The 13,445-nt window shown below is 45.0% G+C and overlaps 1 protein-coding gene across 1 annotated transcript; it reads right to left on the bottom strand.

Annotated features, from left to right (window-relative positions):
* Positions 1 to 2,064: 2,064 nt before the first annotated feature.
* GSG1 (germ cell associated 1) lies at positions 2,065 to 10,369 on the bottom strand. Its single transcript, XM_044455467.1, has 5 exons — positions 10,045 to 10,369; positions 7,304 to 7,351; positions 5,906 to 6,058; positions 5,018 to 5,129; positions 2,065 to 2,401 (listed from the first exon to the last, which is right to left on the bottom strand). The coding sequence occupies exons 1-5, from the start codon at positions 10,367 to 10,369 to the stop codon at positions 2,065 to 2,067; spliced, it is 975 nt and encodes a 324-aa protein (XP_044311402.1).
* Between the last annotated feature and the right edge of the window lie 3,076 nt (positions 10,370 to 13,445).

Here is a 13,445-nt window from a genome sequence, read left to right as displayed (position 1 = left end):
ATTGGATGCTCCAGTGGAGTCCTCAGGTCATGAAGAGAGATGTACATTATTTCTGCAGTGAACCTGCTGTGGGAGTGCGCTCATTGCAGCTGGAAAGCACAAATGGCCCTCTGCCCATTTCAGGAGATGGCAGCTTTGCAAAGTGCTGTTTGGCCAGCCCTTGTGTCAGTCATGAACCAACTCCAACACAGCATCCTTTGAGCAAGGCTGTATAATGCTGATTGGCTCGCCCTTGTGTCCATCACTGAGCTACCTCTGCTTGATCACTTGTGCAAGTGTGTATATGTAGAGAGAGGTTTAAATCACTCAAAGAAAGCAGGCAATGAGGTGCATGTGGCAGTAACAGAATGAAGGCAAGGAGCAGCAAAGGGTACTGTTCAATCCATAAGTTAATAACCCCTCCAGCCTCTCTGCATCTGTGTATGCATCTTAATGTGAGAAACATTTATTCTGTGAAGTGGGGATGGCGGAGCTCTCGTGTATGTGTAGGATGGCCTCGGCAATTATAGGCAGCCTATAAATACATGTAAATAAATAAATTAACAAATTCAAGCCTTCATGTGTTACTTGTACGAAGGGGCTCTATATAATTCACAGGAAATGGCTCTACCCCGTGTTCATGGTCCTGCTGCTGCTGTCCGCAGCCTCCATGCTTTCAGCAAAGAATGGCTGAAGAGGGCCAGAGAATGAGATTGAAGCATTGGCGGGGGGGGGGGGGGGGGAGGTGTTGTGATGTGAACAGGCCAGATGCATTTGCAGTGGGGTTTGATGAGTGGCAGTGCAGGGGCAGGCACACAAGAGGGAGAGCATGTCCTGCTCCTGTCCGTTTGGAAACTCCTGATCTAAAGTGGGGTGAAAGGGAATGTTTTGGGTTGAAGCCAAGAATTAAGAGAGGTCTCTCCCCCTCCCACACTATGCCTTGATGTACAACTCACAAAACACATGATAGAAACTATAAATAAGTCAAGGATCCTGCACTTCGGTGCCTCTCACACTCTTCGGTTTGCAGATACAAAGCTGCTATTCCCTCCCCTTCCCTGTCCTTTGAAAAAAACATTTACAGTATCCTCAAGTTTTCCTTATTTTCTTTTTCCTCTTGCTGAAGAAACAACTGCCTAAAAATACATGCCCATTCAGAAGTAAATCACACTATTTTCAATGGTTTACTCGCAGGCAAATCGCATTGACTTCACTGAAGATTACTTGCTGGTGCAACACAGGGGCTGCACTTGCTTGCTTTCTGGTGGAGGGAATGGGAATTCTGGTCTTGCTGTGGTGTTACCTCAAGGGAGAACAGCAGGGAGCAGCACCATGGCTTCCCCCTCTCTTCTCCAGTTTTGTGTGAAGGGGCAAAAGGAGCTGCATCCCCACCCCGCCGCCCCCATTTAAAGACTCAGTTCGTTGGCTTGTTTGCACTTGTGCCCAGCACACATTTCCCCCTGACCCCAACCCCTTTCCAACTTGTCCTACTTCTGCAATTGCATTTGTGTGCAACACATGCCCATGTTTTCAACTGCACTGTGTTCATTACCATGTGTGCCAAGTATGATAAATGCGTTTTGCAGAAGTACTGAGATTTCGCTCCCTCACAAGCAAAAGCAGCTCTAGTGTAGATCTCCCACAGGTGTGTTGCTCGGACAAGCCAGGTTTGTAAGTCAGGAATAAACCAGAACATTTCTTTCACTGGCTTGTAAATATTGGTTTGTTTGGCCATGACAAAACAAGGTCTCAGGTTCAGAAGTCACACAGTTTCCCATTTCTGATTTGTTTCATTTGCTTGCACAGAGAGAAGAGCAAAGTGAGAGTGAGCAAGCTGCATAGATCAGTACATTGCTGATTCCCAGTAAACCAAGGCATGCCAGCAATCCTGTCTTATTGTTACGTGCAACCATGACCAGTGAAAGGCAACTTCCTATATTCATGTGGTCAGTGACCAAATGCCACTCACTCAACTTTCCCAAAATTCATTGCAGAATGAATGAAAGGAGCCACAACTCCAGAGGTGGTGAATGTTGGGTTCTGTGTGCTCATCTCTGCTGTCCTGCTGCATTCTCTCTGGCCATCCTAACAGGGGTCTTCTGCAATGGGCTTTCCCAGGCCTTCACTCAGCTCTAGGTCAGGCTCCCTCTGTAGCACCTTCTGCTGCAGCTCAGAGTAGAAGTCGACCCCCTCAGAGACAGAGTGGGGAGGTTTTTCTCGGTGCTGGTAGAAGCCACTCAGATGCTCTCTGTGGTAGTACTGTGGTGGCATGAAGCACTGGTGATGCTGTGACTGATCAGTGATGAAGCTCCCATCACAGCCTTTCTCGTGGTTGCGCTTGAACTCCAGGACAGTCTTGGTGTATGTGTTCAGGGTTGTGACTGCAGAAGCCATGCAACAGGTAAAGGAGGCCCAGGCCATGCTGAAAGAGAGAGGAAGAGTGTTGGTCTTAGCTGTACCTTCTCTTTCCACAGTGCAAGTCATGGTGGGGATGTGGCAGTGGGGTCGGTGTGTTCTGCTAGGCAAAATAGTGACAAAATCACAGTGCTCCTACAGGCACCTCCAGTCACTTTTTCCCGATTAAAATGCCTGGGGAAAGGTGAAGGGAGTATTACCCAGCTGTTTGCCAAAAGCACAGCCTACACCAGAGCCCCTTCTGCTAGCTCAGTATTTTTCTTCACGCACAATTGCACCTCTGTAGTCATATGTTAATATGGTACAAGTTCTTCTGTGCTGGAAATGCAATTAAGTGTCATGCAAAAGAGGAATCTGAAATGTCATGTGCGCTTTCTGTCTACAGTATGAGGCCATGCTGCGAGCAGCTGGATAGTGCTGTGCTTGCAAGAAAAAGGCAAGATCCTGCTGCCATTTCAGGTTCCTTGCAAGAAAGTGATCTGGTAAATGGAGTGGGTGGGAATTGTTGGAAACCCACCTCTTTGCACAGCCATATAGCCTGGGTTTATCATGCACAAAATGCCCATTCACTCAGCATGTCTTCACTATAGAGTTAGTATATCCAGGACCAGGGCCAAGAACAGGCATGGCCAGGCACTTGCCAAGGGTCCACACCCCAGCAGGGGCCCACAGAAAGCGTTATCTGGAATGGCTGCTCACTTGCAACCTACTTGCTCACTTGCCTCGCATGGTGAGCAGGAGATGCCATGGCCTGCCTGCTCCATGACTGTTTGCCTGCCAAGCAAGCAAGTGGCGACCACAAAAGGGAGGAGAACAAGGAGCAGTGGTGGCAACAGTGGCGTGAAGGAAGACGCACTGGGGGAAGCGGGACCGTTAAATATTTCTTGCCGCGGGCCCTCAAAAACCTGGAACAGACTATATGCACAAGGTGTCTGCAGCAATGTATGTGGTGGTGAGACTACCAGACTAGGGCAGGGGAGATCCTCGTTCCCGTCCCCACTTCACCATGAAGTGCATGGCTGGCCTTCAGTCAGTCGCTTTATCTCGGTCCCAACTACCCCCCACTAGGTTCTTGTGAGGATGAAAAGAGGGGACACGCATGCCGTCTTCAGTTCCTTGGAAAAAAGATGGGCAATAATCCAAGAAAAACAGCAAAGCTGCCACTAGAATGCACCTATGCGGAAAACATGCATGTATGAAGAAATCTAGGGCTTCGAAAGTAGTAACGGAGCACCGGGGAAATGGTGGCACGAAGAAGACTCACAGCACTGTAGCTGAAACCACTAAGAAGACACTAAAGGTCAGCGAAAGTTCCCATGGAAATACACTGCATCTGCCAGCATATTTAGCAGATCTGGCTACAGATTTTCTCCTGCTCCAGGGAATTTTACAGGCCCTTATTTTGCACAAGCCTTTTGCCATCTTCCAGGTTTGTACAAACAATGAGAAACAAATTATACATCTGTGTCCAAAAATTAGCCATGGCCCCAGGTGTTAAGCAAATTTGCTAATCCTGGCTGTTAGCCCCAAAATACACAGAAAGAGCCAAATGTGAAGCCCTGGGGACATCTTCCTTAATACGAGTATAAGGCAGGGCAAGGGATGAGTCATCAGCAGAACGATGGTAAGCAGGGAGCCATCACAACAACAGGCACCCTGGAATGGAGTAATGCATTGAGTGGCAATTCTCTGAATGGGTGTTCAGCTTTGTGTTTTAAATTGCAAAAATTGGGCAGGTTTGGACAACAGTTTATGCCACATTGCACCATAAGCCGCCCAGTGTGGCTAAGCACCCATGGCTCCACAACGTGCCTGGAAGATTATCAGGCACATCTTAGGTCCATGCTTACCTTCTCCTTCAGGTCTCCTGTGGGTATCCCAGGGGACACTGCTGGAGGCCCGAGTCTCTTCCCCACTCTCTGCTGCTACTGTGTACCTGAAACAGCTCGCAGTGGTGGAGCGGAGCTGGCATTACTCCAGGAGATGCTGCTGGTCTAGCCCAGTGGCTTGATGAAGTTGGGCTTAATCCACGATGTCCAAGTTCAGACAACACAACCCCTCATGGGTTAAATAAACCCAAGTAAAATCCATGGGTTGTCAGGGTAGTTTATAAGCTAAAAATAAGTGACCTTAACAAACCAGATTTGCATGACATGAAATAATTTCTTCAACATGGGAAACTAAGGGGAGATTCACAATCACAACTGGCACTACCTATGAAGGGAGTTCTGCATGCAGGATCCCACAGTACCTGGTGGAGTAGTCATTTGATTGCTTTGGTCCTAGGCTCGATCCTGCTGCCACCAGCTCAAGCAAGGGCGGGGATCACTTAGCTCTCCAGATGGTATAGCAACTCCCATCAGCCCTAGCTGGCACAGCCACTAGTGAGAGACAATGGGAAGTACAGTCTGGCTGCATCTGGAGAGCCACTTGTTCCCTATTCCTGATATAAAAGATCTTTCAGGAAGAAGGCTGGGAAAGACCAACGCCCAGGGGGTCAGCGCTAGCTGAAAATGCAGGCCTGATGGTCTGACAGTCTGACTTACCATAAAGCAGCCTCACATGTCCAGTGTTTTAAGGGGGGAAGATCTAGCATATTTTCATATATAAATGTTACACGTACTAGAAGGCCCAACCATAGTCCCACGAGTGTGGTCTCCAGTCCTCGGGTCCCAGGTTAACTGTTGCCTGGAAAACTTGACTGTACATCATGTGAGCCACCATGCCAAGTAGGCCTCCATTGAAAGCAGAGGAAAGACACAATTCAGTCAGGTCAAGGAAAATGGCTTCTCTTTCTCACTCTCATTTTCATTCACATTCTGAACTTGGGGTTGAACTTTTAGGAAATGCCACCCTGATTGAAGGAATCAGCAGCTGATGCTAGGATCCCTTGGGTCCCAGTGCTTCTCCTGGAAGCTCTGTCATTCCCACCCTTTTGACTCATTTCTCCCCACCACAGCCACATTCTTTGTTTCAACTTCTAAGTCCAGCCGCTTACTGGGGAGGATGTGCCTGCCCAGTCCTTGCCATTTTCTGGGCGTCCCACCAGCTCTCATCAGCTGAGCAGCTTCCTCAGACACATTTCATTAGGGTGACTACTTGAGCATTGTCCTCAAAAAAAAAGGAAGTACAAAAAAATCACCTGGGCAACTGGTTTGTATAAAAGTCGTAGTTCCTAAAGTGTATGTCTAGACACACATTCAGAAATAATTACTATAATTGAAATAGAAATACAGGACAACTCCCCTTAGTAGGCAGACTGTGTCCTGGTGATCTCTGTGCAAACTCAGTCTGTTGTACAGCAGTTAAGCACTGATGGGCAACTTCATCCCCTGCTCTCCCTTCTTAATTAATTGCTTTCTTTTAATCTTTAAATGAGATTTGGAATAGACAGCTTTCCAAATAGAGGTCACTTTTCAGTAGAGGGCTGTCCTTTGAAAGTACTTCAAAGAGGACTGGCTTCTGTGAAGTATGCCACCTGATCGCCCTACCTTCCATAAAAAGCACTTACCTGACAATACCGAAGAGACAGCAGCGAAGGCATTGAGCTTCAGCCCACAGACTGGGTTTCCTGTGTACAACATCTCCACTAGCAGGAGAATGAAGCTGATGAGCAGTAAGCTGATGTACACCATCTCTGATCCAAGCGACAACCAGAGGATGCCTATTGTGTGCAACCAGACAGTACCCATTGGCCAGAGTTACAACCTGAAGAGAGCAGAGATCGCTTCTCCTCCCTCCTCACTGATCAAAGGTGCCAGAAGACTTTAGTAAAGACCTGGACAAGAGGTGCTCCACCAAAGCTAAGACGGCCCAGGAATTTTAGAAGGCTGCCCAAGGTGCCTGATCACTCCCATTTTGGCAGTGCCAAATAGGCAGCAAACCAGGAGGTTTCACAAGCCCCAGGTAAGTTGCCATATATGGATGGCAGACCATGATCAGCTCAGTGGGTTACAAATAGTAAGCAGGCCTACTGCAGCAAACAGTGAGTGTTCTCATGTATCTGAACACTTATAAGATTGGTACTTGTAAGGAGAGAGCCCTTTCATAACTGAGAACACACTTTTAGGCAGTGGGGCATTCAGAAACCTGCAATCATGGGCTGATAGTAGCAGTCAAGAAAAAGTTCTCTCTACAGGCCATTACCAGGCACCCAAAGCAGAAACACAGATTGAAAAGAGCAGAATCCCTGAGCATGTATGGAATGAGGAACAATGAATTAAAGCAGGTATTAAGCAGAAGCTAGGGGTACAAAGGCTTAAAGAAAAGGGGGTGCTCATGACATATTCACGGAGAAAGCATCCATTCCAACAGCTTTTGAACAGGATCTGCCATGTCCTTGAAGCACCTTGAAGCCTGTTGGAGTCACTTAGATAGATGTAGAAGGGAATACCTGGGTATACGTATCTACAAGACAGTTGTATGGATCCCTCCAATAACTGTTGGCAATGGCCATACAAGCTCTGGAAAGTATAAGAAGATACTGGGCCCTACTGATCAAAGATGGTCCCCATATATACCACTTTCAAAACAAGCCAAAACCAAACCAAAATTCTGGGACATATACCAGGTTTAATAAATACAATCTCCCCCCTTTTCTCAAATCTTTGCATTTTTAATTCACAGTCTCAAAGAAGTTGGTCAACTGTTTTCATTGCAGGTTTATGGACTGAAGGCTGCTTTTACTGGCAATTCTGCTGAAAGTGGAAATGAGTAACCCAGAATTCTCAGTCTCAAGAATAATGAAAGATGTCATCAGACAGACATGTGAGGGCACTGCAGTAGCTTGGTTAAAGATCACAAATGGCAGATGCACAAATAATACACTGTTTACTTTTGACTACAGGACCATGTCCACTCCTAAAGCTTGCACTGGCTCAGCCAGGCCCCAAATCCTCCCTGTACTCACCTCTTTCTGCTGGAGGTGAAAGTTCAATGAAACTGCGACATTTCTCATCTAAAAGAAAACAAGAGGGGAAATAAATGCTTCCATATGTTGCAGGAAAGAAAGGCCTGTTTTTGAAACTAGACCACATTGTTGAAATTACTGCAGATGCTGAATTGCTTCTGGACTATTCTATTCTAGATCCAAAGAGTAAAGGGCTGGCAGCGGTTAATTGTTTCTCTTATATGGTACCATCACATGAACAAGACAGGGCAATGATTCCCACCTGAAATTCAGAGTATGTTTTTGTCCCTGTTCCCCCATAAACAGTCAGCTCACATTACACCTACTCATTTTTCAGATGGGCAAGAATTGCTCCAGAATCCACCTTGTGCATATTTACTCAGGGGAAAGGTCCACTGGGCTCCGTTGGACCTATTCCTTGGTTCAGTATGCAAAGGATTGCAGACAGCTAGAGCAAGGCCATGGGGGTGCAGAGAGAATCCATGGAGGGAGAACCAGCACTTTTTTATTATTATTATTATTATAACATTTCTATGCCGCCCCTTGCCGAAACCTCACTTCTGATTCCTTCAGCCAGAACATGTGTGAACAGCAGGCTTTTCTATCCTGCTTGTGAACTGTGGGTCTCCTCCAGCTCACCGTGGAATATTCCTTTCTCTCTTACCACTAGTGGTAAATCAGTGGTACATCTATGCCACCATCAGCATGCTGGGAGCTCCTGGGAGCACTTCTGTGTATGTTAGTGCCATCACACCAGTGAAGTGGCATTTTCACAACAAGGCCACTTACTGGGCTGTAGCATTGCAGCCTCAACTTCTTAATGCAAGGTGGATCTGATGAATTCTTCAAGCACAGGAGACATCTCATTTCCCCACTCAACACACTGAGAAACCCACAGAAACCAGCCAGCTAGACAAGCAGCACTTGTCATTTGGATGTTAGCTCATTTAAACCTAAGCATGTTCTGAAAATCCTATTCACTTGTACTGAATGTGTATTAAAACAAGCTCCAAGAAGTTAAAAAGAAACTAATCCAATTTAAAATTGGCCAAGAGATGACTTTGTATATACAGTGCAGAAAACTGCCAAGTCTGTCTATAATTCTGGATCAGACTATGAAGTGTCTAACCTGCATGTCCTCTGTTGCAAAGCCCTTTTTAACTATATTGCTTTCCAGGCTTCTGCCTGTAGGTTATGTCCCCTTGATGTAGCTTTGCTTTCTCAAGTTAATTTGTCCACGTGAACACCATCTCATTATTTTTTTTTACTTTTCCATGCCTACAAGTCTAATTTATCTAGGCCCCTTTTCCGACCCATTCAATAATAGCTAAACATTTCACTAAGGCTCTGTGTGCTAGTTCATAGTCAATTGAATAACACTTGACCCTATTGACTCATACTTGATCCTAAACCTATTAGGAAAGTGTAAATTCTGTTGATTTCAATGAAACCTGCTTCCATCAGGATTTCACTGGCTGGATGTAATGCATCACAGAGATCTCATCATGGATGTGGGAGGCTGCAAGATGACTTAGGCAGGTCTTTGCATCCCATGCTGCAATTTTGCATGAGTAACGACATCCCTCTTAATCTGAGCATGTATCTTAAGCAAAGAAGCCAGGAACTGCAAGTTTATTAAAAACAATGGGAGACAAGTTGCGAGTCTAGGGACCACCAAAAGGCAATTCTGATGGGTTCATTTTCTTTATGGGATTGGATTCCCTGCCTGCTCCCACACCCCATTAGAATCACTTATTTTTGCAGACTGCAAGCCACACATACCTTGAGCTGAGCAAGTTCTAATCACCATCTGCACATCAAGCAGAAAGTAGGGATGATTCGGACCCCACAATGCAAGATTTTCCAATGGCACATAATATTTAATTTTGAGGGGCTCTTCTTTCTCCTGGCATAGTGCTAATGCTACAGAATGGGATGCGGCATAAGTTCTCATGCAAAGCAAGCATAGCCCTTCATATACTCTCCCAAGACTCACTCACTCACTCACTCACTCACTCCTCCCTCCTCCCTCCCTTCCGCAGTGCATGGTTTAGCATTTCATAGAAAACCTTCAGTGTTAGTGGTCTTAGCCTCCATAGCCTGAAAAGACGTATGAAGGGAAGACGTTCACATTCCGAGTTTCATCCTTTGATGGGCACCAAGCCCATCCCGGGAACAGTGTGTGTAATCAACAGCAGCCATCTCGCCTGGCCATTTCAAGGGTAAGGCAAGGCAGCTAGGACCACATCTTTACCTCCTTCCAGAACTCTTTCTCTCAGTAGCCATTCCACCTGGTCATTAATACTGTCATCATCTAACCATATGAGAGAGTTGGCCTCTTTTGTATTATGTCTTTTTGACTGTAAGCCATTTTTTGGAGTCTGCTCTCCAGAGAGGTGTACCTGGCACCAACTCTTTAACCATTGTGGTGCTAGGCCAAGACCTTTTTATTTGCCCAGCATTTTAATGGTTAGAATGTTTTTACTGCATATTTTTATATATATTGTAGGTTATGTTTTATGCAAGTGCTGCTGTGGCTTTTGCTGTTTTGTTCTATGTTTATGTAAGCTGCCTAGAGATCCTGACTGGATATAAGATAGGATATAAACATTTTAAGTGAATAAATAAATTCACACAATACAATATTAATTGCCTTAGGTGTTTTGATGGAAAAGTCAGTATATAAATGAATGAATGAATGAATGGTGATGCTATTGGCTTTCCTTAGCTGGAAATGTTACCTGAGCCTTCTATGTTCTCCTCGCAGGAAAGCCACATGCCTGTGTGGAAGTACCGGAAAGCAAAACGATCATCTCCAGTCTCCCAGCTGTAGTGCACTACATCCTGGGAAGGTGAAGAGGAATTGCCAGCTCCTCCATCAGGAGGCAAGGGGACACCGATGCACTTGGTACTCTTTGTCTTGCCACATAGTGGCTTGGGAACTTTCTGAGTCCCAACACACCAGTAGCTGCCCAGTAGAGCTGTGGTGGAAAGGCTCAAGGCCAGCAGGTTCAGGACCACAGCCAGCACAGCACGACGCCAGGGGAGGTTCTTCAGAAGCTCCATCTGCAAAAATTAAGTAAACGTCAGAGATTCCCTTGCTGTCCCTTATGGCTCGGTTGCCCTGTGATATTCTCTCAATCCCAAGCTTCACCAATATTTAGGAAAGAGCAAAACATGAGGAAGAGAAGATGGGACAGTTGCACAGGTCCTCCAGCTGTAAGCACCAGGAACCCCTCCTTCTGGAAGGATCCGTGGGACCCCAAAATGAAGTGCCTCTGATGTGAAATGAAAATCCCAAGAAAATAAAAGTACAAGCAAGGTGGTTTTTGTCTTTTTTTGGAAACACATAGGCTAATTCCCTTTTATTTTTGCAAAACTGGTTTAAAAATGACCCTTGTCCTCTACTCCCCTGAATTCTTTGCAGGCGTTATCCCCTAATGCAATGGGGAGAGCAAGGCTGTGTTGTTGGTCCTGCCCAGCCAACCCAGTCCCACCAACTCCATTCTTTGCCATCCAGAGGTCTGGGGTGGAGGGATGTCTCAAGGGAAATCTGTTCTATGTCTGTGGGCTCCCCTCCCTTCTGTGACTTAGAAACCTGCTGGACCAGGTGGGGCAAGGCTGTGAAGGAGGGGCGAAGGCAGCAGTCACAATCCTGATTTCCTCTCATGCATTGTTAATGGCTGAACAGGGCGAAGGCCTACTATGACATGCAGTGGGGAAACCCATTCTTTAACCAATGAGATTGCTAGTGTGATCCGGTAGTTACAATGTCCAGGATATGGAGTCTGGTGGTGCTGAGTGTCCAGCCTTGTGTTACATGCACTAGATTGTACCTCTTTACCCTTTCTGAATTAATCCAGCATAATAACAATCTCCACAGTTTATACACAGTGCCACCAATGCACATTTGCATTTCTTAAACATAATTTATGACCTGTGTATCTTTCTCTTTCTCTAGAAGTCCAGAGAAGCACCACCTTCTTAATGGAAATCTTATTTTGAGGGGGATTCTCAAACCTGGAAATGTTGGACTACACCTCCTATCATCATCAGTAGTGGAGTGTGATGGGAATTACAGTCTGGAAGGCCCCAGACTGGGGAAGGCTGTCTTAAAGCATGTATTTTATGCGCTAGGCTCGACCACTTCACAGATGATATTTATAAGGTATAAAAGGAAGGATATAAATATCCAGCTTAATTGTTAGCAAGAACAGTCTTATTTATGTACACAATTCTTTTCATATGGAACCCTTCCTAAACCCTTCCGGATACCTATTCCTAAACTATAATCTACATTCCATCCCCACTCCATTCAGTTGGTAATCCAGAACCGACTGAAACAGCATCCACCACACACACTGACGCTATTATTGGCTTTACAAAAGAAAAAGGGTTCATTGTCCCAGCCATTCCATTTGATTTTTTGTTAAGGTTATAGGGAAAATCCCAAGTCTTTTCCTAAGTGGGAAGGAACAGAAGAAATGAAGGGGACAAAGGAAAACAAAAAAGAGCAAACCCTAATGTAAAGTTTCTTCTGTGCAAAAATAACCCTAAACTTGAACATCAATAAATTGGAGACAGACAAATCTGTCATTTTCAATTCCTCTTCTTCCAGTGTTCAGTTTGACTCAATCCAAATTTTCAGATTTTTCCAACCTTGTTTAGAATTTAGAGAATTTTGGGAGAAAAAGTTTGCATGCAAATTTGTACATATTTTGTGTATACATTATCCTAATGCATGCATTCTTGCAAGCAGCTTCCTTAATACATTTATGAACATTATTTTCATAAATATTTACACTTTGTAAATATTTATTATCCCCAACATACAAATATTTGATTCAGGAACATTGTAAAATTTAAATGATAACTGAGTTTCAGTTCATGTATTGGTTCAAAAATATGAACGTAAGTAAGTCTGCATGAAAAAGTGAATTAACATGCTTCTTTCCTTTCACTAAATACCAAAATGCAAAATCTTAATTGACTTGGGTCCTAAAATACGTTAAGAATGCTCACAAAAGAAGAATGTCATTTCCCATTCTCCCTGCTGCACCCCCCCCAACACACTTTCTGAAGAAACCGGGGGGACTCCTGTACCAAGTGGGGAAGGACATAGGGGCCTGCTGGGAGAGGGGACAGGTAATATTCCTTCCTTAAATCAACTTACTCATTTCCAAACCACAGAGTCGTAGAATAGTAGAGTTGGAAGGGGCCAGAAGGCCAAGAGGTCCAACTCCCTGCTCAGTGCAGGACTCCCAGTTAAACCATCCCTCTCAGATGGCTGTCCCATTGTATCTTGACTGCTTCTAGTGTGGGAGAGCCCACAACCTCCCTCAATAATCGGTTCCATTGTCGTACTGCTCTAACAGTCAAGAACTTTTTCCTGATATCTAGCCAGAATCTGACTTGTGGTAACTTGAGTTCGTTATTCCATGTTCTGCACTCTGGGATAATCAAGAAGAGATCCCGTCTGTCCTCTTTGTGACAGCCTTTCATAGTTTTCATGAAAGATCTATGAGCTGAACATTATATGCCATCCAAGCCATAGATCTTCCTTGCAAGAGCTATGCAGTTTTGCATTCCATGTTCCCAGTGCTTTTCATGTACAGGCATTCTTCAGAAAAGTTGTCCCGAAGTAATCTCAACCTTAGAAGGAATCAGACTGGGACACAGAACAGAAGACAGGAAGAATGGATATGAAGGTAGGAAGGAAATCCCATTTTCTTCCTTCTTCGAGTGCCTCTTTTCCACTGCAACAGCTTGGATATTACACTACAAAACCACAATTAACCTTTGAAATAGCATCAAGAACACAATTACCTTTTTGGAGATTTCTACCGTTGCTGCTGTTTAATGCACAAACTGCATGAAATGTGCAACTCTGAAACTGTCATGACTTCCCTGCATCTTCTAGCTAGGATTGAAGATAACAAACTCCTCCTGTCCCCCTTATACTTCTTTCTCCTCCTTTTCCAGCCTCGTTCTTCCAGATGTCCCCCATTTCAAACTCCCACTTGCTTCAAGCTCCTCTGTGATTATTAAATGCTGTCCGTCAGGTCAGCAGCTTCTTTGCTCAAAATGGGTACTTTATAATCCACAATGCAATCACAGCACAGCTGTTCCGGGAGATTAAGAG

Source organism: Varanus komodoensis, unplaced genomic scaffold (assembly GCF_004798865.1).
Source record: "Varanus komodoensis strain SLA01 unplaced genomic scaffold, ASM479886v1 scaffold8, whole genome shotgun sequence".
Taxonomy (NCBI): Eukaryota; Metazoa; Chordata; class Lepidosauria; order Squamata; family Varanidae; genus Varanus; species Varanus komodoensis.
Note: the sequence above shows the minus strand (reverse complement) of the source record. Positions and strands in the feature narration are given on the sequence as shown.

Coding starts and splice junctions, on each gene's coding strand:
- GSG1 (XM_044455467.1), bottom strand. CDS start 10,369: ATGGAGCTTCTGAAGAACCTCCCCTGGCGTCGTGCTGTGCTGGCTGTG. Junction 6,059..7,303: donor TTCACCTCCAGCAGAAAGAG/GTGAGTACAGGG, acceptor TGCACACAATAG/GCATCCTCTGGTTGTCGCTT. Junction 2,402..5,017: donor GACTATGGTTGGGCCTTCTA/GTACGTGTAACA, acceptor TCTCTCTTTCAG/CATGGCCTGGGCCTCCTTTA.